This window comes from Myotis davidii, unplaced genomic scaffold (genome assembly GCF_000327345.1).
Source record: "Myotis davidii unplaced genomic scaffold, ASM32734v1 scaffold1, whole genome shotgun sequence".
In the NCBI taxonomy this organism is placed as follows: Eukaryota; Metazoa; Chordata; class Mammalia; order Chiroptera; family Vespertilionidae; genus Myotis; species Myotis davidii.
In genome coordinates this window covers 9,529,322-9,550,785 of record NW_006294681.1, presented here as the reverse complement: position 1 = coordinate 9,550,785, position 21,464 = coordinate 9,529,322, and the positions used below count along the sequence as shown (strand labels likewise).

General features: G+C 38.8%; 1 protein-coding gene across 5 annotated transcripts in view; it reads right to left on the bottom strand.

Moving 5' to 3' along the window:
• Positions 1-21,464, bottom strand: part of ENPP2 (ectonucleotide pyrophosphatase/phosphodiesterase 2) — a 104,797-nt gene that overhangs the window by 65,605 nt on the left and 17,728 nt on the right. For 2 of the 5 annotated variants that reach the window (XM_006769094.2, XM_006769097.2), the window contains exons 1-3: positions 12,584-12,700; positions 12,269-12,371; positions 1,655-1,810 (exon numbers count right to left, since the gene is read on the bottom strand). In XM_006769094.2, coding sequence (XP_006769157.1) covers positions 1,655-1,810; positions 12,269-12,371; positions 12,584-12,616 — 292 coding nt within the window. In that variant the 5' untranslated portion in view covers positions 12,617-12,700. Of the gene's footprint in view, positions 1-1,654; positions 1,811-12,268; positions 12,372-12,583; positions 12,701-21,464 lie in introns of those variants that run through there. The other 3 variants (XM_006769095.2, XM_006769098.2, XM_006769096.2) reach the window with 2 other exon arrangements.

The window sequence follows — 21,464 nt, the reverse complement described above, 5'->3', positions numbered from 1 at the left end:
TAAGTGCTGATCAAGTTCTCAATGAAGTAGGTTATATCTGTTCAATGGACTACTATGCAGGCATTCGGCATATATATACACACTTGTATAAATATAGATACACATAAAATAGTCAGAATTTACACTGAAACATTGATTGTGCTTATCTCCAGAGAGTGCTTCTATCAGTAAAGTAGAATCGCAAAGACTGTTTTCATTAGCCTTTTGTGGTTATTTAATATTTGATTGATATTTGATTCTTCCACATTTGGCATATGTTATCTGTATGCATGGAGAATAAATGACTTTAAACATGTTATTGTAGTCCATATTTATTAAACCTGGGAAGAAAGGCATGAGCTACGTTCAGAAAAGGCTAAGCTGGCGTCAGGAGATCCATTAAACTTTGCAAGGAGCTCTGAGATCAGGAATCCAGATGGCTGCCATGACGTGTCAGGGACAAGATACTCAACATAGAGAGGAAACGTAAAATGTTAGTTAGTTCCTCACTGCCAAGCAAACACCAGCTGCTGACTTGAAAGAATGTGTTAGAGCCAACGGACTCTGCTGGAACATCTGTTCCATCCATACGTGTAGTTTACAAGGTTCTCAGCATTTAAGTTTGCAGACTCACAACCAAGGAAACTGGGAGGAGTTCCAAAGGAAAGTAACCGCCCTCCCCCACCACCCGCTCCCCCCGCCTCGCCCCCAAATGCCAAAATGTTTGGAAAATGTATTGTGCAACAAAACACAAAAAACAACCTAATAAAACATTTCTTATTTGGGGGGAAAACAAAAAAATCAGAACTAATAAAGCAGTTGATGTCAGTTTTCATATAAATTAAGAACTATTTCCTTAGTAGAGGAGAATAATGTCTCTGTTTCTAATGATATTATTAGAAAGGTCAGAGCAAAATCAATAGAACCTAGATTTTTTTAAAGAATCAGCTCAACAGAGAAGTCCAAAAGCAAGTAATAACTTGGCCATGGAGCTGTGGAATCTCTGCACCTAGTGGTCTGAAGTGCAGGGTTGAGTGTCATCTTTCTCAGAGAGTTTGAATGTGATGCTGCCCTGAGGCATGGTGGGCAGCAAACAAGGTATCGTCCAAGTCCTACATAAAGTATCGGGCTTTGGGAACAGAGCAGGTGGGATGGCAAAAGTCTCCAAAAGTGCTCCAGAAGCCTGTCTATTCTGACTGTTCTACTATAGAAGTGATCCAAGTAGGATTCCAGAGCAATTTTCCACTTGCACAGAGAACTGGGAATAAAATCCAGGTAGACCATAATCACTATACGATATGATAAAATAAACAAATGCCAGAAACTGTGCAAGATAGATAGATAAATGCAAATTTAAAAACCAACACTTTATGAACATGCACAATTTCAGGCCAGGTACCCGGGAATTGACAGTAAGAAACAGAAATGATGAAGATTAAAGACCAAAAAAAACAAAACAAAACGCCCAGCCACAAATATTTCCAAGATCAGGCAATGACTGCAGCAGCTAAGAACCTTCTTGTATGGAAACAAGAGTCACGCTGGGTGTACGCATCATAAAATTGACGGTCATTCAAGAAACAAAACTCAAACCCAGAGTTTGGTTTGGCAAAAGCAGGTTGTATAACAGTAGGGGTTGATCTAATCGAGGCTAGAGGACCCAAAAGTTGCATACCTGTCTTCAGACAAAGCTCGTCAAAGTCATGGCAGCAACTGCTGTAGCTCTTACACAGGTTGTCACACCGACAATCAGGAGGTCCAACCTCTTGAAGTTCAAAGCATCTGCCCTTACAAGATCCAGAGGTGTTGGTCCAGGGGGAGTCAGATAACACTGCAAGATACAAGAGACAAAAGAAGTGAGTCATGTCACCGTGGAGGGGTGGGCCTGGGAAGCGGTGCAGTGCAGTAATACAGTCCCACTCTGGCTGAGCAGCATGGCTCTGTCACCTGCTAGCAGGTTGTTGAACTTTCTTGTGCCAGTTTCCCCAACTGTAAAGTGAGGGGATTAATAAAAGTAACTCAAGGTTATAAAGAGAATTAAATGAAACAATCCATGCAAAACACTGGTGGTCAGACATAGAGAGAGTGTAATGAGTGTCGGCTATTGGGTTTATGCTTTTTACAATTATTATGACTACAAATCTGTGAGGGTTAGTGTCTCTGTGGATGTGAATGATGTCAGGACAGAAGAGACTTCGATCTATGTACTGAGAGACAAGAGCTCATTTCCCTATTTGAAAATCCATAGCTTTTTTTGTAAGGAAAATTGAGCCTACATGTTCTGAGAACAATCTGACCACATGGGATTGAAATAGAGATTTAAGATTTCTTCCAGCCACAAAACCTATACATGTAACCTGAGTTACACAAACACAAATTCCACAGTCTCAGCTTGTCAAAAATAAATTCCCATTCATTATTTTCATATGATCATTGTATAACTAGAAATCTTAAGAATCAACTAAAAGTTAAATGGAAGTTCCATTCATCATACTACTTAAAAGACAAAATATCTGGGAATGAATGTAATAGGACCCATGTAGAACCTACATGAAGAACACATTAAAAGTTTACATAAGGATATTTTAAAAGACTTAATTAAATGGAAAGCTATACCATCTTGGAGGTAAAAAGATCCACATTATAAAAATATCAGTTCTCCCTAAATAAACCTAAAGATTCAATGCGTTCACAATAAAAACAAAAACAGGATTACTTGAAACTTGAAAGAATATTAAATGTTTATAAAAAATAAATATAGAAAAAAATAGAAAAGAGTAGTTTGATGAAGACTAGATGGTAAAATATATTCTGAAGTTAAATAATTAGCATAGATTGGTATTAGAAAGTAAGTAGATCAGTGTTGGGGGTGGGGAGAGGAACTAGGACCAAATATCTGAGAATTTATTATAATGAAAGTAACATTTTAATTTTTAAAAAATTTTAAATTACAGTTTATATTTAATATATTTTATATTATAAAGGTAACATTTTAAATCAAAGGAAGAATGAAAACTTAATCAGTTAAGTGAAAGAAGGATTAATCAGTAAGTTGTGCTGGAATAACAAGCTGTCTGAAAAAAAATTAAACTGGATCTTCATCCTAGCTTACAAAATAATTACCTTCTTTTGAACAGAATGTATAAGCAGTGTCATGCCTGTTGCTAGAGATAAATACTTTTGTAAAATACAATACAATTCAGAAATATCTATCAGTTCTTAAAATGCATATGAGTCTTTCATCCAGAAATTCCATTACTAGAATTTACCTCTCATACATATTTGAAAAAATTTGCTAAGATATATGTACAAGAACCATTCTAGCCATAAATGAAATATTTCCCAGCCCTTAAAAGAATGAGCAGTTCTGTGTAGGCTAATATGGAAAGATCTACAAAATATCTAAACATTTTTTTTTAAGATCAAAGTACAGCCCTGGACAGTGTGGCAAAATAGAGTGTCAGCTGGCAGCTAGTCAAGGGCATGTAGTTTGGTCACAGGTTCATTCCCCACCCTGGTCAGAAAGCATGTTAGGGGGCAACCAATTGATGTCTCTCTCTCTCTCTCTCTCTCAATCTCTCTCTCTCTCTCTCACTCTCTCTCCCCATCTCCCCCCCTCCCTGCCACCCTTTCACTCTCTCTAAAAATCAATGGAAAAATATCCTCTGATGAAGATTAATAATAACAACAATAACAACAAAAAGATCAAAGTACAAAACAGTGTTATAATATTACATATAACTGACATACAAAGAGCAATAAGGAAAACAATCAAAAATAAAGCCAGAGCCAGAGATAGCTAGTGATGAGGGAGGAGAGGGAGGGGGCAGAAGCATGGAGAAAAAGTGCAAGTATGCATAACTTTTTGAAAATAACCTTTTTGTTCCTGTAATGAAATATTTACTGAAATTACATTTGGGGAAAATAACTAACAAAGAGGGAGACAAAGAGACTTTTTACTTTTTTGTTTGTTTATTTACTAGTACATACTTCTGTCTCTCGTGTGTCTGTATATATGCATATATATATATAATATTTATAACATAATATGTGTTACAAATAAATATCCTAATAAGTGTTGTTTATGCCATGCTATTTGTAATTTTATTTCTTTATTTACATGTTTATAATCTTTTAATTTTTTTTTATAATCAATACACATTTCTTTTAGAAGCAAGAACACAGAGGCACAGGGGAGAACAGATGCTAAATGACATTTCTAGGTTCAGCGAAGCCATTTATCTGAACATCCTGTTCATCCCTTACTCCTCTGTCCTCTTTGAAGTCAGAATCACCCTGTTTTAGCCTTTATGGCATCAGATCAGTTCAGCTAAAGCAAACAGATTCACTAGACCATGAGATGTGAAACGCTTTTGCAGGGTTGACTGTGGGATGTTGAAATGCATACAAACCAAGCCAGTTCCGTTTAGGAACTAATGTCAGGTTTCCAAAGCAATACCTTCCCTCTGGTTCATAAACCACATTTTTCTATTGACTTTGGCCAACCTATCAACAGTGCACGCTGGACCATAATTAACTGAGGGGACGGGGTGAGATTAGACAAGGGGGACTGAGATGTGAAAAAAGGAAAACTAGAAGAAGTCTTATAATGAAAATAAAGAGAAGGAAAATGCGTATGATTGAATTATTTATTTTTAAGAGTACTGCTTTGACAGAATTATTCCAACAGTCATCTAATAAATTCTGAGTAGCATTCATTCCCATGAGCTGCATACATTAATATGCTTCGCTATGCTTATAGCTAAGATTATAAGAGATCTCAAAATACATTGCTTACAGTGGGTTGCTTGCCCCATCTCCTCTTCTTTATGGTGCCCCAGCATGCATTTGAAATGTTCCTCTGTTCATGTCCTTTGCTTTTCCTTCATCTAATCTCTTCACTATCTCTTTCTTTACTTCGAAAATACCTAATGAATTTTTGCCATTTTTAAACTTTCTTCATTCTATCAATGTGACTTTTTCTATTTTCTTAATCATTCTCTAAATTTGTCCTGCACTTTGTTTTCGAAAACAATTGAATCTCATTCAATAGCTGGCTCCTATCAATTACAATACTCCTTTCGAACCCTTAAACCAGGGGTTCTCAACCTTCCTAATGCCGCGACCCTTTAATACAGTTCCTCATGTGGTGACCCCCAACCATAAAATTATTTTCGTTGCTACTTCATAACTGTAATTTTGCTACTGCTATGAATCGTCACGTGAATATCTGATATGCAGGATGTATTTTCATTGTTACAAATTGAACATAATGAAAGCATAGTGATTAATCACAAAAACAATATGTAATTATATATGTGTTTCCCGATGGTCTTAGGCAATCCCTGTGAAAGGGTCGTTCGACCCCCAAAGGGGTCGCAGGTTGAGAACCACTGCCTTAAACTGAAGACAGCTTTGTTAATAAAGCTGTCCTTACACTCATAATGGCAATATCTATCTCCTAAAAAATATTGTACCCAAGACTGGGTTACCAATAGCTTTTGGATCGGAGTTAATTCCTGGGTGTGTGTGGATGAGGGACACAGATGTCAAAATCCACTCGTGGCTGACGTGGATTCGGGTGACAAAGGCAGGAAGAGAAGTGGGAAGATGGATCGAGCCCTGTAGTACTTCGAATCCAATAACCCCAAGAATTTGAACTGCTGCACCTTTTTTAATAATATGAAGTGGTAGAGTAGAACGGAATGAACTTTGCCTTTGCAGGGCCGAGTCCATCCTTGGATCTTCTGTCATAATGAGTTCCTGCCCCTACTTTCTTTGTCGTTTGTAAGTAATCCTCTATGCCCAGGTCCCCTAGCCTGCTCCCCACTCCAGGCTAATAACAGATTTTAGGATTTCTCTTTTTATTGTACCTGATCCAATGGCCAAAAATGGAAAGATTCCCTGCCTTACTACAAACCTGAATTCAAACATCTGTAAAGCCTTCCTTCATCTAACCTAAAAACCAAGAGAATATGGACATGAGCATCTTGGCTCTATGATGTATTGAAAGGTGTCATGAAAACTGAAGGATCAATAAACTTGTAGTATCCCATAATTTTTATCTGAGATTATGACTGAGATGTCCATAAAAGCTCAAAACTAAAAGGAACTTACAGAAAAATCAACAAAAAAACCATAAAAGAAAAAACCCTCAAAAAAATCAAATCAGAAATGTGTGTAAGTATGATGGAGGTTTGGAATTTTGTACGAGGCATTTGCCAATACTTTTATGAGATTAAATGTCTACTGCTGCCTTTTTAATGACACACTTAAATGACGTTACTTTACTTCAAAGATACATGTCAGTTCCAGAATCTTAAAATATAAAGGTTACAGGTCTCTAGCGACACTTTTTGTTTTTAAATGGGACTTAAAATTTTAAAACCTGCATATATGTACATCTATGATATGCATAAAAACAATGTTCTGCTTCCCTTATTTTTCACAGTAGCATGACTTGGAAAAACACCAATGTGAAACATGATTTGTTTCCTCCAAATTCATAATTTTGAGAAAACCAAGTGAAATTATTTTTACTTTGTTAAATAAGACCTTATTTCCGAAGCACTCCATCTCACTATATAAATACACACACACACACACACACACACATACACAGAGGTAGTGGATGTAGAATTCTGGTGCCATCTATGCAGTTAAAAATACTATTGCTATGAACCTAATCAGAAAGAACCTAATTCATGACAAGATTTGTGACTTAACATTACTTCCTCCTGGGCTCCCAATCATATTTCCCTCCAAATCTCCCTGCAAAGCAGAAACTTCCAGATTTGGATGATGGCCGATGAGAGAGGCAGTATTTAAGCTTGAAAACAGTTAGCTCAGCTCAAAGCTGGATGATTCTTCCTTCTAAGTTTTGTCTGGCCCTGAGAGCAGAGTTTGAGATAGGCACCCTATCTGTTCCTCCTGTTTCCCGTGGTTCTCAGCTGGAGTGTTTCCTGAAAGTGAGAGCAACTAAAGCTTTGAACCAGCTCACAGCCTGTTATGCTGCCTCCTTTTCTAAGAGCATTGAAACATAACGGTTCCCCTGCGTATGCCAGCCCCGTCTGAAGTATAGAAGGCAGGGAAAGGTGGCAGGGGACATGGACGGCATTCAAGATGTCACCCAGCTCTAAAATGTAATACTGTCTATGCCTCTTCTGGATCATGTGACTCATTCTTCCTGGGCATACTTTCTTGCATCGAAGTTGCCGTTTTCCCTTGATATTTTTTACCTTATATCTTAGCAAGCAGCACCCTCATACAGGCCTGTTGCCCAAATTCACCTCTGTCTGTAAATACCCATTCCTGCCAGCACCACTGTTCCCTCCTCTGACAGGTGCTGGGTCAGAGTTCACAGACAACGTGTTAAATAAATAAGTCCACCTGGGATGTTTCAAACACCTGAACTTTCAGTGTGTGGATAAATGCAGTGTCCTCATGTAGAAAGACCTCATAAGCTGCAACAAAACAGAGTTCTATAAACTTCAATCTTAAAAGTAAAAAATGTGAATTTAAGTTCTAAACCACTCAGATCACATTTGTGATGGTAGTCAGTAGTGTGATTCTGAATGATCTGCAAAGCTGCTGCAACACAGTGAAACACTCTCCGTTTGTTTTTTTAATATACCTTTATTGATTTCAGAGAGGAAGAGAGAAGGCAGAGAGAGACAAACATCAATGATGAGAGAGAAGCATTGATTGGCTGCCTCCTGCATGTCCCCCACTGGGGATCAAGCCTGCAACCTGGGCATGTGCCCTTGACCAGAATCGAACCTGGAACCCTTCAGTCTGCAGGCTGACGCTCTATCCACTGAGCCAAACCAGCTAGGACAACACTGTCCTTTTTTAATCACAACTATTATCAAATTGATGAGATAAAAATTTAAACACTGGCCTTCAAACATAATTGAAGGTCAATTAAATATATCATCAAATACCAAACATCTTGTATTTGTCATCTGCATTAATATGGCATTTAGTTTTCAAAACTCTTTTCTGATAGAGAGGCAACATTATCCCACTTTTCTGATTGGAAAATCTAATCTCTAGGCCTACTTTGAGCTTACAAAGGCCTGGCTAAAATTTTAGATCATCTGAATATAATTACAGGACTGTTTTCATTAACAAAGGATTTTTCACATTTTGTAAATAGGCTCCAAATGATCTATATTATGTTCTTTTTAAGACATGATTTTGGAAGAATTGATACTTTATGTTGACTCAAGATTCTAGTTGAACTTTATTGAGGACTGAAATTTCTGTTTTTGCAAATGAGATAGGGGATTCTGTATAGTTTTAGGATAACTGAAAAATTACTGCACCAAAGCTCCCTGTAACAAAGAAATGGAATATCTGTGCCCTCCTTAGATTTGAATTCAGGTCATTTCAGTCCATTGACTAATACCCCTGATTTCTACACTAGGTTTAACACAAAGCCCATGACATCATGAGATTGTTTTCCTTACAGAGGAGGGCTGATATATCTGCCAGCTTTGCAGTTTCCTACATGCTGCTAGCCCATCTTTTAAATAGCTTTTCTTTCTCATTGTAAAAAGAAATTCTTAAAGTTACCAAATGAACATGAACCATCTCATTCCTCTTATTATTGTCTGATTTCTCTATGATTCGCAAAGAAAAGCTTTTCTCATAAAGTTGTTAGAGAAATTCATTTCATATTTATATCTGTGAATTTCATTCACACTCACATACTTTTAACTTTCATGCTACTAAAAATGATAATAAATTGAACTGAGCTTTCAGGTTTACTAGCGAGCCATTCACAAGCTTACAATTTCCCTTCATTTTTCAAGTATTAAGTGCTAATACTTCAGAGGATATCCCATTTTTCACCAGGAGACTGAAAGAATATCTATCACAAACTTTAGTAGAATAGACTCCACCACAGCACCATAAACACACATGGATGCACATGTACATGAGTGCACACATACTTGTATACACATAAATTCTCTTGCCATCTTAAAGGTGAATCAAGCTGGCTGCATCAGATGTAGGTATGGGACAAAGATGTCAAGCTAAATGGCATTTATCACTTACATTGTCTTGAAAATGTATTTCAGCCATCTCATTTACCTGATTGCCTATTATATTTACCCAACAGAATTATAACTGACTCTGCTCATTTCACATCCTCTAATAAATCTATACATCTTTTATGATCTGGTAGAAGACACCCTATTCCACCATGACTTCCAATAGATCACCAGATCCTAACAATAAATCCAGCTAACAAATGTGCTAGTTAATTAATTATAACAGACTGTTTGCACTGCAACAGCCTTGAAACTAGCAGCCCAGTCCATAGTACAGCAGTTGCATGTGTGTAGAATGTCCTCAGCTATTGCTGAGAGCTCTGAGGAACGACATTTACCAAACAAGGCACTGTGTGCTTCTGGACGGGAGATCGTGCTCTGATCAGTCTGAAGCTAGCCATACATTAATACCCTTTGTATTCCTTCTATTTTGTGAAACAACCTAGAAGCACTGAGCTTCCCCAATTTCTGTGAACATCAAAGTGTTGCTGAACACAGGCATGGTTGTCTTTCTTCCCAGGATCTTGTTCTAATATGTATAGAAAAGTTCACCCAGTGTTTTCTGATGTGAACTCTTGGCTGACAAAATAACCAGTCACATGTGTTATTTGAAGGAGGCCTTTTCTAGGCACATATTGCCTTTAACAAGATTAAAATGCTTCAAGTCTCTGCACAATGCCTTCACCCATTTTCCAAAGTGCATCTCTGGTCTTGCCTAAACAGCAGATAAGCTCCATCCATAGAAAAATAAAAAAGTGCGCCAGCATACCAAAATCCTAACACTCAGACTTAAATGGCATTATATCGCAAGACTAAGCTTCATATAGATAGACTTTTCACTAATAAACTATTTTTTTAAATATATTTTATTGATTTTTTACAGAGAGGAAGGGAGAGAGATAGAGAGTTAGAAACATCGATGAGAGAGAAACATCGATCAGCTGCCTCCTGCACATCTCCCACTGGGGATGTGCCCGCAACCCAGGTACATGCCCTTGACCGGAATCGAACCTGGGACCCTTCAGTCCACAGGCCGACGCTCTATCCACTGAGCCAAACCGGTTTCGGCCACTAATAAACTATTCTAGAAGACACCATAGAGGCCTAAAATAATAGATGGTTTCCTCAAATAATTCAAGAAGCAAATACTTTGTAGTATACTTAAGATCACTTAGACTTATTAATTTGAATATAGATTATATTATTTTCCCAGAAGTAGCATTATTGCATTAGTTCTTGTAGCTATTTCTTATAATGTATGGAAATAGTTTGTTAATAACTGAGGCCTACACTTTCCAAGTTCTCCAGTGGAGAGCACATACATTCAGAGGCAATGGCACAGAATACATAGAACCATGGGCTTTTTTTTTTTAATCCAGTAGAGAAATTAGAAATCATCTAGACCTGCTCCTCATAGTACAGCGAAGGAAACAGACTTCACAAGTGACTTGCCCAAGACCACACAGCAAGTTACATGAATTCAGGCTGCCAAGTCCAGGACTTTCATGACTGCTTCCCAAAAATAATGAGTGGCTGGATTTTACACATTCATTAAGGAAACAGCTTGTAATTATCAGTTTTAGCCAAAGTGCTATATTAATACAAAACAGGAGAAAGTTCCCTGGAGGGTGCATTGGAAAGAAACAGCAGTGGGCTACCAGGCTGCTAGCTTGCCCACACGACCATCCTAAGCAGGGGTCCTCAAACTACGGCCCGCGGGCCACATGCAAATACAAATATTGTATTTGTTCCCGTTTTGTTTTTTTATTTCAAAATAAGATGTGCAGTGTGCATAGGAATTTGTTTATAGTTTTTTTTTTAAACTATAGTCCAGCCCTCCAACGGTCTGAGGGACAATGAACTGGCCCCCTGTTTAAAAAGTTTGAGGACGCCTGATCCTAAGGATCGGCTAGACCCCGCCCTCTCCAGTCTGTGCAGTTACAGTCAGTGTTAATGGAAGTTATACTTGTCTGGAACAAGAAAGAGAGGTCTTTGAAGAGAGCATTTGTTACCAATAAAAACAGGATTCTACAGCCCAGTGATCCACTCTTCTCTCCCTTCACCCCCCAACAGAAGACAACTCATTGTATCCATTTGGTTCCCTGGGGGTGCAATTTTTATTATTTGTTTTCTCACTTTTCACCCCAACCACACCCCACTTCAACTCACTAAACTACTTCTCATATAATTCTGGCATGACACACAAAAGTAACTTCTCAATAGAAGGAAGACTTAGTAATCCAACAATATATGTATCATAACTTGGTGAATACAACCTCATGCTGGCTGACCAGAGCCAGGCGATAGCCTTTTATAGCAGCCAGGTCAAGAAATACAGAGAAATATAAAATGCACAGGAAGGCAGACAAACATGCTGAGATGTCAGGCAAAGTCAAGAAAATATTGCCCCCTAGAGTATGCATTACTTAATATGTAATTTTTATTTATAAAACCATCAGCAGCTCCAATTTCCAGGAAATTAACCAACTCGTTACTTAAGACCTGGTCAGTTAAACCCCCTCCATCTGCACAAGGAGCTCCTTTATAAGAACTCCCACACTGCTTAGGGCGCAGTGTATTGTAAAAGGAAACGCTTTCACTTCGGTTCTATTAGCTGAGTCGAGGTACACTGTTAAAACTTACCTTTCTCTAGGCCGAAAGAAAAACCAATGAGCTCAAATTTGAAGCACCTCCTTTTTAAAAAATCTTTTTCCTATTTTAGGTAAATCTTAATCTGCTAGTTCTAAATTTCTGAAGTTTCTTGAAGTCAGCTCACTGCCTTTTCTACTCCCACTCCTCTTTGCCCCCAGGTCAGAACTTTCTGGAGATAAGCACTATATCCATTGCCACAGGAAAATCAATCCGATTCACGTATCTCCAATATTAAACCAGCACCTGCTCTCACCACTTCTATTTTAGCCTTGTCTATTAACAAGAGTTTTAATTTTGTCTATTAACAAGAATTTTAATTTTGTCTTAATATGTATGAATTGCAGTGCAGAAAGAATTAAATGGCTAGTTATCATGAAGACATCATGAATGTTCTCTAATTAAAACCGCGTTCTCTCACCTGATGGATACACAGAGCTGATTTTATTTTGGAGAAATTAAGGACTAAATTAGTTATACTGCAAAATTATTTAAAGATGCCTTTCTCACTGAGCTTCTATTGGTGACCTAGTGTATAACACTTTTAAAAGGTTGAAAATGCAGATAGTTGCAACACTTACCTGTAGGAGGGCCTTCATCCCAGCCTTCTTCCCTCTTGATTCGATTTGCGGCAAATCCCAAGCAGATATTGGCTCCAATAGCAAAAGTGAACAGGGACATCACCTAAGGGAATAAAGAGATCAAGTTGTCAAATAGACAAGGCTGCATCAAATTCTAGGAAGGCAAATGCAAATGACTTCAACGTCACCACCTAATTCCACAGCTTCCAAAATGCACCATCAAGCGCTGTCTTCATATCTCAAAACAACAAAAAGAAAAACAAAATCTGGAGCTGCTTCTGAAGACCAAGCCCTGCCATTCCACCTTCCTCCTACCTGCCGTGCCTGGGACACGCTGCTCCTTGCCATGGCAAAGGGTTCTTGGAAAGCCTTTTGCAGTGTGTTCTCTGTGCCCACACTGAATGCACTGCTTTTTGGGGCTCTGAGCTCAGTCTATTAACTGCATGTAATCCCACCTGGGAGGTTGACAGGCTGTTCTGATTTGTCCAAAGCTCGATTGCATCACAGTCTGTTCACAAATCACAGCCCTGAGTTAAAGAGGCTGGAAACATCAGCCTCCTTTTCTCCACCCCCTTATCGGTCCCTCCCCTAACACACACACACTTTCATGTGGTTTCCTCTGCTAACATGAGGGTTTCTTGGGTTGCTGGGGCCAATAACAGCTCATGTTCATTTTCCTTCCCTCACAGAAACATGGTCTTTCAAAAAGAAACCAAATGTGTTTTGTCCGATAAAAATGAAACAGAACTGGCAAGGAGTTTCTACCAGCTTTAAGCTTTGAAGGTTTACAATGTAGCTAGTTATAAGGGATCATCAACCTCACGGCATTATTTTAAAAGAAAAAAAAACCACACACACAAAAAAAACAGGAAAGTTTTATCATGTATAAGCCTAATTGCTTCCCCTCTCTGTCTCGTGTATTTATTTTTTCCTGGCCGTTGAAATGACCTGTTCCTGTTGCCACATTCGCAGCTACTCCCGACTCCTCAAGTATTTCTCAGGACCAAGTCTCCCCAGATTGTAACTAACACAAGAGACAGCATTATTTTCCCCCTGTTGTGAGAGTTTAGAGAAGTAACTTTTATCACAACACTGGGAATGCCAGCTAAGCAGCAGAAAGTCCTCTGCCCTGGAGGAGGGGGGAAATAATTTATTTCTGCCTCCTCTTCCCGAAAAACTGTCAGCTTGGTGTGTGGGGGGCTGGGGGGGGGTGGATGGGGAAGCTTTATTAGTGATTGAATTTAGGAAGGAAATCTCAGTGGTTCAAGAATTTATCTTGAAGAACTGTTTCCCTGGTTATTTCCCAGTTAAATTATCATCCAGCCCTCTTCCCCTCAAATTGTGTCCTTTGAGGCTATTGTGAACATTCAAGTTTCTGTACTAAGCTATTTGGCAGCCAGGAGACATCAAAAAGAAATCGAGGCATCTAAATCTGAAAGTTATTTAAATTTTGTATGCTTTTAGGATTCAAATGAGGGAAGAAGCTTTGGCCTTGGTTTTTCTCTCCCCGGGCCCAGCGACCATCATTCTCCCACAGAGAACATGCGTGTATATAAACAAATACACCACTCACTATGCAACGGAGCGGTGGCTTTGCTTAAATAAAACAGGATAGCACAAAAGCAAGAACTTGTTTATTATAGTGGGCTGCACAGTAGGCCTGGGCAGCATTATATATTCTAGAACTTAGTAACAGCTCATAGAAAAAAAGAAAACACTGGCAAACATTACGTTGCCTTTCTAAAACCCCTTTAGTTGTGCACTCTGGCGAGAGGGCTGGCTCATGAATTTTTCTATAGAAGTCTCTTACTTTAATCTGTGTGCCATACTGAAATGATTTTGAGTGGGGTATTCAGCAGGGCTTATTAAAAAAACAAAACCTGGGTAAGATTTTTCTCCTACTTATATTCAACTTCAAGATGCAGGCTAGTTTTGACAGAGACACACTATAAACCAAAAAGGAAAACATCTAGGAAGCCCTTGATGATATCCTATGCCACAATGTTCCCAATGTCCTTCAAATCTTGGCTCCCTGTCCCTCCAACCTCCCCAGCCCATGCCGGACTCCAACAACTTTAGATTCTGTCTGACATTTGACCGTGGAAACTCGGTTTGAGAATAATGAAGGCTCCCCTTGAAAATAAAATTAGACTCAGAAGTTGAACACCATCTCTTAATTTTTTTGACATGCAGAGTAGCTGTGCAGGGAGAAAAAACCGTAAGTATAATAGCCAAGTTGATCCATAATTGGCTTCTGTACAGCACTTGTTACCAATTATCTAAGAGAATTGAACTCAGTCACTATTTCTGTTCATCATTCTGCCAGAGAACTTTATCTTCTACCAGGTCATTGTGCATATGGAGTTCATTAACAGACACATACACGTAACTGCACATGTGCACGCGCGCACACACACACACACACACATGCAACACCATCTAACCATTGCTAATCAGAATTTAACAGAATATATAAGACATTATTATATATTAATTCTCAGGAAGATGACCAAAATCCCTACCTTGGGCATCAAATCAACTACAAAATACAATTACCTCTCAAAAACAACAACAACAAAAACAATTCTCATTGTCCAAAACGGAGAAAACCAAAAAATCTGATAATGCATAGGTCTAGAAACTCAACTAAAGTGACTGAAATACAGTCCAAAATGTTCTATAACAAAACCAAATTAAGAAAGTTCACCTAATCTGGAGTTTATAAGATTTTTATATAAGGTCATCCACGGTCGGGTCAGTAATCAAGAAAATGTATGAGAAAAACTGAAATTAACTTCCAGGATGGTTTACTAATCTAGCTGTACATCAGAAAACACTGCCCCCTGGCAGAAGAAAACCCAGAAGTATAAACAAATCTTTGAAAGTCTCAGGCCCTAAAAAATCACTCTGTGGTTCTCAAGCTTTATTAAGCAAAAGAACCATTTTGGGAGCTTGTTGAAAGTGTTGATGCCTATGGCCTACTCCCCAAGATTCTGATACATTAGGTCTAAGGGGTGGGGACAGGAAAGGGGGAGTTTAGGGACCAGGCAAGAACTGGCAGAATAGACTATTCTGATGTAAGTAATGTAAGGACCACATTTAGAGAAACAGAGCATTAGAATAAATTATTCTGAGTTCATTTTTTTATGCCCTGAAAGTTGACTTGCTCGGTCTAATTCATAATATAATTTTAATATATTATTAATAGCATTTACTATGGATTGGACATTAAAGTTCAGATCTCTTGGTGACAAACCATGGCTACCCCTCCAGGGAAATCATCCCCAAACTGTAAGCAGCAGAACGGTCTTTTATTTACCTTGCTGGTGGCACAAAGCAGCAGTGTGTGTGTTGCTTAATTGCAATACAGTAGTTGCATTTATACAAATGCACAGTCTACCTTTTCATGAAATGGCTCTGTGAATCCTTGTTCCCAAGCTCTGATTAAGGTAAGAGGGCTTGAGGTTAACAGTGAGATCTGAGAGAGATGTAATTGAGGGTTGTCACTCTTGCCTCCTGCAGTAATTATGGCATTTTCATGAACTGCTTCAAACTTTATCTATATCCAGTTTCTCATTATGCAGAATTAACATGCCTTGAATTTAACACCATTCCCAGAATACTTCTAACACTAGGATGCTAGACAATTCACTGACCACCTGATTTTCAGTGGTATCAGCGATAGCTACAGCACATGTACTATGAAAGTAAGAAGACAAATTCCAGGTGTATTCTTCAGAGTCTATTTTAAAACTTTTTGAGTTAAGTCTTGGTTTTCAATTCTGATGTGGTGGAGGGCTGTTAGAAAAGTTAGAAAAAAAAAACGGGCTAGCAGTCTTTTGCCAATCTAAATTGAGCAAGACATTCTAACAGCTAATAGAAAAACAAGCTGGCTCAATTGGCTCCTGCAATCCAGGACTGCAGATGTGTACCAAGTAGACACCACTTAAGATTCTAAACCACAGATGCAAAGTTCTATGAGTAATCTATGTCCCCAGGGGGTTCTCCAGTGGAGAAATAGCATATGCCTATTCAAATGCAAACAGGGCTTGTGCTATTGGTTATTACACAACTGAGAGCTGAAATCAACACTGTCACATCTTTCAAGGGCTTCAATTTATATCATAAACTTCCATGCATTTCATTTACTGCCAATGGAATCTAAGTATAAGCCCCTACACCAGAACAATCTCAGCTATGAATATTCATCATTGCACAAATATTCATTAGCTCCTACTGTGTACTAAACACTGTTCTGGTCACTGGTATTATGTAGGGAACTGAACCAGATATAATCCGCTGCTCTCCATTGTCATCAAATAGACACAGAAATAAATGGAAAAGGCACACAATTTAAAACTTATGAGTTGTTCATTTCTGGAATTTTCCGTTTAATATTCAGACCAGGATTGGTTGTGTGTAACTGAAAGGGTAAGAAACAAAACCACGGACAAGAGGGAACTACTGTAATTCAGTATTGATCTAGTCGGCAGGGTCAGAGAAGACTTGGTGGAGTATCACTTGAGCTGTGATGTGCAGAAACGTGGGAGTAACTAGATAAGAGAGGAGAAAAAGATTCTAGAGAGAGGGAACAGGATGCACAAAGGTTCTGTGTAGAGTGGACCTCAGCACATGCATAAGGTGAAATGACAGCCAGTTTGACTTGTATAGGAAAAGCAAAAGTTAGCGTGGAATGAAATGAGACTGGAGAGGTTAGTAGAGGCCAGTTCATGTAGGACCTCAATGGTCATGTTAGGTGGTGTTGTCTTTATCCTAAAAGCAATGGAAAGGCTTAAAAGGGCTTAAACAGGTGGAAGTTTAATCAGATTTTGAGGTATTAATCTCTGTATTATGAGAATAAGGATTGTAGGGAGTCAGGAATGACTACAATAGATAATTCTGGAAACAATGTCAGTGATCCAGGCGAAAGATAGTGATACCTCCCACCCAAAAGGTTATGGGGGTAATGGAGAGGTAGAAACCCAGGTGAGTCAGGATAAAGACTTGTTAATGAATTGGGTATGGGCATTGAGGGGCAGGAAGGCATTAAGTATGACTCCTGAGTTAATGAATATTCAACCATTATGATGACCAAATACATATTCAGTAAAGTCACTTCTTAACTTTTAATTGGCTTATAAGAAAGTCATCCATTTGCTGACATTCTAGAATTACATAGTTAAAATAAGGGATAGGCTAGTAGATTTAAAACATTGGCCAGTAGTTTTAAAAATCAGCTGAGAAAGTTGATTTAAAGTAATTTCTGACTTTAAACACTGAAAATACATTGGTTCATGATTGAGTTTTAAAAAGAATTACCCCAACGAAATAATGCAGCTTTGCCCCCAACTCTAGCTTGTAATAAAACATTTTAAAACTCAAAACCCAGCATAAGTCTATGTCTTTTCAGCTGCCCTGAAACCTGCATGTTAAACATCCAGGGGAATGGAAGAAGGCTGTCACCATTCAGCCAGATGGCACACCAACATGTGGGTGAACCTCTTGAAAGTTTTCATCTTGAGCCAACTTTGTAATGTGGACTGTGGAATATCTGAGCACAAGTGGGTGGGTGTTTATAATCAGAGAAAAGTGTTTTTTATCCCAAGTTCCACCACAGGGTTGAAGACTCTCACCCTTTACCTTCCAGTCTTACATAGGCAGGCTGCGCAGTTGTTCTTACCTCCACTTGCAGGTAAAGAAATGGAAGTTCAAAGAGTGGGTGTCATATCCAAAGTGGTGGATAAGTGATTGAGCCAAGACTAGAATTCAGGTCCCCTCAGCCAGCTTAGTCCTCTTCTCTCTATAACATGAAGTCTCTCTTGCACCACACGAGGGCCTCAACTCGACACATCTCAGACCCAAACAACCCGTTCACCCTCCCCTCTTCATTTCTACTCAAAGCAAGCTTAAAACTACTTTTTCTTCTATAACCATTCTTTCATCTCGCTTCTAAATCAGACACTCTACCCAGAAGTTCTATTTATTAATTATAATGATTACCATCATTTATCAGAGCTTTCTTAATGCTATTAGTACCTAAATGATTTTCCTCTTCCTTTTAGACTCATCCCTTCATCTTCATGCTTTTGGTTGGGTATTAGACATTCATCTCTTAACTGCTCTTATGTCCTCTCTGCCCGCTTCAAACACCATTTCATTGAGTTCTCTCTTATCAGCCTGTAATTTATTCCCATTCATTGACCAGAGAGCCCTACATAAAATGCAAATCTGATTATTTTCCTCCCAAACTTGAAACCTTCTAAATGGCTGTCCATCACAGTGGTTCTCAAAGTGTGATCCTTGAACTAGCAGGGTTGGAATTACCTGGAAACTTGCCAGAAAGGCAAATCCTTTTCGGAACTACAGAATCAGAAACTCTGGGGGTGATAGAACCCAGAATCCAGGTTTTAACAAGCCCATCAGGTGATTCTGATACAAGTTTGAGAACCACTGACCAAGAGGATAAAATCCAAACTGCCTAGCAAAGTACACAGGACTCTCAAGGTGACATTAAGCCCCCAGGAGTTCAGATCCCAGCTCTACCACGGTTTAACTGTGAGACCTTGCATGACCCTTCTCCATCCTAAGACTCGGTTTTCTCATCGGTTTCCAGCTCATAGGATTCTTAAGAGTATTAGATGAAATAATCCATGCAAATTGCCTAGCACAGTGTGTGGCACAGAAGAATGCTTAATAAATGGTAAGTTTTCTTAATTAGAAAAAATATTTGCTATTCCTTAATTAAGTTGTGTTTTCTCACACCTTCATTTCTTATTATATGTTGTTTCTTTGGCCTAGAATGCCCTTCTCCACCAAATCTCCCTGAAAAACTCCAACACAGTCATGAAGATTCAGGTCCGGTGTCACTCCTCTGCGAACCCTCCCCACACCCTGCTTTTCCCCTTCCCATGAAAAGCAATGGGGTCCTTTTCTCTGCGTCCACATGATCTGTAATCTCTTTTTTAGGCACCTCTATCCCTTGTGATTTCTCTTCAAATGCAGGGACCAGTCATCCCTATACTCCACAGAGCTTTGCATCTTTCCCGGGAGATAACAGCCAGACAATAAATGTTTGTTGAATGAAGTTACTTGGCATTGAGACTTGAATTGGAACTTGAATTCTTGCTCTCTTACTAACTGGCTGTTAGTTCACTTCAAGCCCACGTTTCTTCATCTGTAACGCAGAATTATTGGCTAACTCAGTGCTTTGTAACTCTTTTTTAAGCACTAAAACCCTATTATCAAGCAAAATCTCAAAAGGAATACCAACATCTAAATTTAGAGTGGCTGTACTTTAAGGGGGTGGAGAGCCTGGATTCCAGCCAACCAGACACCTCCCTTCTAACCTACGCCACCTTCACAGAAACCTGGAAATTCAAGAAATGCAACTTGTGAAAACAAAACAACAAATAATTAAGTTAATTCTACTGTTTAAATACTTTTCTAAATCCAACCCTGTGTTGTAATATACACATCCCCAAATCTGACCCAAATTGTCTCAAGTCAGATCTTTCATTGATGAGCCATGGATACTCTCATTCTAGTCAAGCTCTTTCCCCAAGGAGTCCAGGCTCATAGCTGCCTCACACTTCACCTCATGCTGATTCTCAGCCCCAAAGTCCTCCTCTTTCCAAAGCACTCATCCAATTCTTAGTCAGTCCATAGCCTTCCTCAGGGCTCAGCATCTTCACAACATTCCCCCTCTTAACTGCAGCACCCACTGCATCATCCTCGGTTCAAGAACACCTGGATTCTACCCAAAGACATTTGTCTCTTGTCTCTCTAGGCTTCCCTGTCTTATCTGAGTATTTCTTGTCTTAACAATAAGAGCATAAATGCCCCAAGAACAGGAGAAAGAAACCACTTAATATAGAGACTAAGAACCTGGATTCTAGAGCCTGACTAACCTGGGTCTGCCACTTTTAAGCATGAGACCTTGCTTAAGTTCTCTAACATTTGGGTGACTTTTAACAACAACCAAAATGACAGTCACCCAGGGTTGATATGAAGACCAAATTGCATAATGCATGTTAAGCAAGTAGCTCAGTGCCTGAAACATAGAAAACACACAAATATTAGCCATTATTATTTACAGGGGGATAAAGACTGCATCTGCTGTCATGTTCTCAGCATTCAGCAAAGTGCTGGGCACATAATAGGTGTTCAGTAGTGACATAGGTTCTAGGAAAATTCCTTTTTACTTATGGTGAGATTATATGTAAATTAAAATTAGAAATGCTATGAATCACTCTTTCTGCGTCCTCACTAACCTCAGGAGAAAATGAGCAGCACTTACTTGGCAAAGGGTAGGGTGACTCTGGAGGCAGCTTTCAACTACAGGTTTCAGCTACAATAATAAAGACCCTCTATTTGGATTGGAAAGCCCCAAGAATTTGAGTTTCAACTCAAGACATTTGTTTGAACTCAAAACTAGAAGGAAGTGTATGCTTGCTACTGGAATGGAATACTCACATGCTCTGCAGCACAATGATTTCCTCTCGGGGAGGAAGCAAAACTGCCATTTCTGTGATTCCCGTTGCAATGGAACACGAGCTACAGACTTTCACAAATGAGAAATAAAAGGGAACTTTCCCCACCTGACAAAAGACTTCTACAAAAAACTCACAGCTAACATTACCCATAATGGTAAAAGACTAAATGCTTTCCCCCTAAGATTGGGACCAAGACAAGGATGTCTTCTCTCACCACGTCTATGCAGGATTGCATTTCTAGCTAGGGCAATTAGGCAATAAAAACAATGAAAAGGCATTCAAATAAAAAAGGAATAAAACTATCGATATCCATAGATGATATGATCTTGTATATAGAAAATCCTATTGAATATATAAAAACGCTACTAGGGCTAATAAATATGTTCTAGAAAGTTGCACGATACAAGATAAATAATTAAAAATCAGTTATAGTTCTACACATTAGCAATGGACAATCTGAAATGAAATTAAGAAAACAATTGTAGTTCCAATAGTATCAAAAATGTCTAAAATACTTGGGGAGCAATTTAACAAAAGAAGCAATTTAACTTCACTTAGCATAATGCCCTCAAGGTTCATCCACGTTGTTTCAAGGCATTGCTCTTAAATTCCCACAACTGTCCCACAAATTCTGATTACAGTTTTTTTGCCATTAAGATTCAAACCCCTTGAGATCCGTAAGTGAGAAACGGGTTCTCTTTTTA